The sequence below is a fragment of the Penaeus vannamei genome, chromosome 25 (genome assembly GCF_042767895.1).
Source record: "Penaeus vannamei isolate JL-2024 chromosome 25, ASM4276789v1, whole genome shotgun sequence".
NCBI classification, from domain to species: domain Eukaryota; kingdom Metazoa; phylum Arthropoda; class Malacostraca; order Decapoda; family Penaeidae; genus Penaeus; species Penaeus vannamei.
Window position 1 is genome coordinate 12,082,628 of NC_091573.1, and position 5,000 is coordinate 12,087,627.

Genomic DNA, 5,000 nt, shown 5'->3' on the forward strand with positions numbered 1-5,000 from the left:
GCTTCGCTCATTACTGTCACTTATTTCCTGCAAGTTGCTAGATCCCTGTTGTTATAGCTACTTGTACCTAATTGCAAAGAGGGAAAGGTTACAATAACTGAGTTCATATGATGAAAATTCTTATTGTGGGATAGTTATATTATCATCCTGTAATAACTATCATGTATGTATATATAATGTTACGTGAGCTGCCGCAACTACTTGGCATCTCACTCTAGTTGCTTAGGAACGCTCTCTGTTGCTGTACCCCGCGGACCATAATGGGTCTCGCCCAGACAGAGAGACGGCTACCCTCTTGACGCGTGGATGTACTGTCATATTCCTGCTGTATGTTCTGTGCTAATAAATATCACGAAAGAATCTACGGTGTTAGATTACCCTCAAGAGGTAATACCATCCCACACTTCTAGCTACTTGTACCTAATTTCAAAGAAGAAAAGGTTACAATAACAGAGTTCATGTGATGAAAATTCTTATAGCTACTTGTACCTAATTGCAAAGAGGGAAACTTTATATCCATCGTTGCAATGACAGAGTTGCTATGGTGGCCTGTTGTAGCAACTATTGTTAGGATGACAGCGTGTTTTGAAATCAGTGTCGTGTTTATATCTGCAATATATTTACCATAATCATTATAGGTTTACGTGGTATTCGTGTGCGTGTGTGTGTGTGGGGGGGGGGTGTATCCTAACAGGGAAAAAACACATTTGCAAGATTCATTTACTATATTTTTGACCTATATTTTGAACTAATTGCTATTACGTATCGGTTTATGAATGTTCATCAAACCATTATATAAAATGTTTTTTTTTTGTGAGCTGAAAGGCAGGCAAACACTAATTATCATCATGGCCTTTGCCCTGCGGTCATGAATAAATAATCTGAATGGCAGAAAGGGGACTGGAATAAAGATTCTTTAAAAAGATTTGTTACTTGTTATGGGCAGGGTACTTTAATCAATCAAATGTTGTTTGTGTTTCTTTCTATCTATCAGTTATCAGTGGTTTCTCTTCCTTTGTACTACCATGTCGGTTCTCTCCCCTTATGTGTGTGTGTTATTTATCTTCGTTCTCTCTATCTCTCTCTGCCTGTCTGCATGTCTGTCTCTCTCTCTCTCTCTCCCACTCTCTTTCTCTCCCCCCCCCTCTCTCTCTCTCTCACTCATTCCCCAATCTCTGATGTAACGAATTAATTTATTTTAGATTTCATCTTAGTCGTAGTGATACGCCCTGTACTTTTTTATTGATGTCATATATATATATATATATATATATATATATATATATATATATATATATATATATATATATATATATATATATATATACCTTTCAGTCACCTGCCGAGCAAATTGCCTTTTTGAATTGTCTTTTTAATTTTTTATTTCATTATTATTAATTCTACTATACTTAACTATATTATCCTCTATATCTAACAGCTTCTATTCTTGCATTCTCTCTTACATCTCCTGCTTTGTCCATTTGATGTCATCCTCTTAATCCTACCCCCCCTCACCTTCCTTGACCATGATGAGGTCCGGCCGGAGCTGCTCGAAGCCGCCCTCGTCGGCGTGCTCCCTCTGCGCGGGCGTGGGCGTGTATACCTTCCCCCCCTGGCCGCCCTGCCCCCCGCCCGCGTCGGCGCTGAACACGGTGCTGACGCTGCGGCCGCCGCTGCTGTACACCGCTGCCGTGGCTGTGGCGGTGGCGGGCGGCGGCGCGGCCTGGTGCGGCGGCGGCGCCCCGTGGCGGTGGTGGCGGCGCAGGCCGGCCGCCACTACCGCGAAGCAGGCCAGCAGCGTGCCCACCGCCCCGCCCACCATGCCCAGGATCGTGGACGTGGCCACGCCCCCGTCCTCCTCCTGGCCGCCGCCCGCCGCCGCCCCCGGGGCCGCCGCGAACGTCTCTCCGACGTGCGCGCTCAGCCGCTTCTCGGCGACGTCGATGGGCGTGTAGTGCAGCAGGTGCGTGGGCGGCGCGGCGCCCTGGCTGTTGGACGACACCACCGACAGGATGTACTCGGTGCCGGGCGAGAGGCCCGTCACCGTGAAGTGCGGCTCGTCCTGCTCCGTCAGCGACGCCAGCGAGAGGCCCAGCGACGCGGAGGGGGGCGAGGCCCTCGAGCCGGAGGAGGAGGACGGCGAGGAGGACGTCTTGCGCACCTCCAGCGTGAACGTCTGCGGGAGGCCGCCGTCCCAGCCCGGCTGGCACGCCACCACCACCTCGCCCGCGCCGCTCGCGTTGTGCCACACGCTGCAGTTGTGCACGGGGGCCGGGGGCGCTGGGGGAGGGGGGGGGGTTAGTTGAGAGAGAGAGAGAGAGGGAGGGAGAAAGGGAGAGAGAGAGAGAGAGAGAGAGAGAGAGGGGGAGAGAGAGGAGAGAGAGAGAGAGAGAGAGAGAGAGAAAAGAAAGAAAGAGAGAGAGAGAGAGAGAGAGAGAGAAAGAGAGAAAACAGATAGTCAATAAACAAATAATTCATCCCAAGACAATGTCAAATAAATCACCAAAAGCAATTTATTCTACTCTCGTTTCCCACCATACTTCCTCTGAACACTTCCTCTACTGTTATTAAACGACTACAAAGCAGACCACAAAAATTATTATAAAAACTTTAAGTAAATCAATGACATCTTAGAAAATTAAGGCTTGGTGCAGTTGCATAACATATTAGTAAGACTGAAAATAATGATGGTAACAATAATAATAATTATGATAACAATAATGATAATGACGATGATAATAACGATAATAGTTAATGATAAAAATAAAGACTATGATATTAAGAGTAAGGATAATAATAATGATAATAATAATAACAATAACAACAATGATGATAATAACAACAATGATATTAATATTGATATTTATGATAACAACAATAATGATAATGATGATAATGTGAATGAAGATTATATTGATAACGATAATAATCATCATCATGAAAATAATGGTGATAATGATAACGATAATAATCATCATCATCAAAATAATGATGATAATGATGATAAAAACAACAAAGATGATGATGATTATGATGATGATTAAGAATTACATCACAGTCACCTGTTTCTTGGGTACATTGACCTTCGTGTCTCCCAATCCCACAATGCTAATGAATCCCTTAAACATTTCCTGGATCCGGATCAGGATTCCGATCAACGGCAAAATGTAATGACTAAGACACGCCTCTTGAAAAAGAAAAAGAAAAAGAAAAAAGAAAGAAAGAAAAATAAATAAAGAAAGGAAAATGTATAAATAAATAAATAAATAAAGAAAGAAAGAAAGAAAGAAAGAGAAAAGAAAGAAAAAGAAAGAAAGAGAAGAAAAAGAAATAAAATAAAATAAAAGAAAAAGGAAGAAATGAAAAAGAAAGAATGAAAAAAGAAAGAAAGAAAGGAAAAAGAAAAAGAAAACAAAGAAAGAAAAAAAGAAAAGAAAGAAAAAGAAAAAGAAAAAAAGAAAAGAAAAGAAGAATAAGAAGGAGAAGAAGAAGAAGAAGAAGAAGAAGAAGAAGAAAAGAAGAAGAAGAAGAAGACGATGAAGAAGAAGAAGAAGAAGAAGAAAGAAAAAAATTATATGTATATATATATATATTTATATATATATATATATATATATATATATATATATATATATATATATATATATATATGTATATATATATATATATATATATATATATATATATATATATATATATATATATATGTATATATATATATATATATATATATATATATATATATATATATATATATATATATATATATATATATATATATATATATATATATATATATATATATATATATGTATATATATATATATATATATACATATATATATATATATATATATATATATATATATATGTATATATATATATATATATACATATCATAACTTTTTGAGTTATCCTGTTACCCAACTACCCAACAAACACTACCAAAAACATAACCCTTTCTCGGAGGTGCTAACGAGCGAGGCAAGCCCAAGGCCTCCGCCCATACCTGCGGGCGTGACGAGGTAGACGCACGGGCTCTCCTGCGTGCCGACCTGGTTGTGCGCCCAGCAGAGCAGCGTGCCGTAGTCCTGCTGCGACGCGGGCGTGTAGCTCATCACGCTGGTGTTCTTGCCTTGCTTCCTCGTGCGGTTGCGGGGGATGTACACCGTCTCCGTGGAGGTGTTGAAGGCCCAACGGTAAGTGTGGGCTTCGGGGTGCGCGTTCACACGGCAGCGGACGTGCACGGCGCGGTCGCTACCCCCGCCGTACGTCCACTGCTGGTCGGGGGCGCACACTGGCCGGACTGAGGGTGGGAGGGGGGAGCAAGAAAAAAAAGGGGGGGGGGGGAAGACGAGAAAGAGGGAGAAGTGTTGGTGGTAGAGGGGGGGGGGAGCAATGAGGGGAAAGGGAGAGGATGAGAAAGAGGGAGAAGAGTTGGTGGTAGAGGGTGGGGGGGGAAGGGGAGAGGGAGAGGATGAGAAAGAGGGAGAAGTGTTGGTGGTAGAGGGGGGGGAGGGCAAAATGGGAGAGGGGGAGGATGAGAAAGAGGGAGAAATGTTGGTGGTAGAGGGTGGGGGGGAAGCAAAGAGGGGAGAGGGAGAGGATGAGAAAGAGGGAGAAGTGTTGATGGTAGAGGGTGGGGGGGGGAAGCAAAAAGGGGAGAGGGGAAGGATGAGAAAGAGGGAGAAGAGTTGGTGGTAGGGGGGGGGGAGCAAAGAAGAGAGAGGGGAGGATGAGAGAGAAGGAGAAGAGTTGGTGGTAGAGGGGGGGGGGAGTAAAGAAGAGAGAGGGGGAGGATGAGAAACAGGGAGAAGAGTTGGTGGTAAAGGGTGGGGGGGGTGCAATAAGGGGAGAGGTGGAGGATGAGAAAGAGGGAGAAGTGTTGGTGATAAAGGGGGGGGAGGGGAGAAGGAGAGGATGAGAAAGAGGGAGAAGGAGGTGGAGAAAGTGGAGAGGAAGTAGGAGGGAAGAGGGGAAGAGATGGAAGTTGAGGGGGG

The 5,000-nt window shown here is 43.4% G+C and overlaps 1 protein-coding gene across 1 annotated transcript in view; it reads right to left on the bottom strand.

Annotated features, from left to right (window-relative positions):
* The window catches only part of LOC138866464 (hemicentin-2-like), a 72,407-nt gene that overhangs the window by 6,730 nt on the left and 60,677 nt on the right, over positions 1-5,000 (bottom strand). Inside the window, exons 7-8 of the mRNA XM_070139139.1 lie at positions 4,010-4,306; positions 1,516-2,280 (exon numbers count right to left, since the gene is read on the bottom strand). Of these exons, the coding sequence (XP_069995240.1) occupies positions 1,516-2,280; positions 4,010-4,306 (1,062 nt within the window). The remainder of the gene's footprint in view (positions 1-1,515; positions 2,281-4,009; positions 4,307-5,000) is intronic.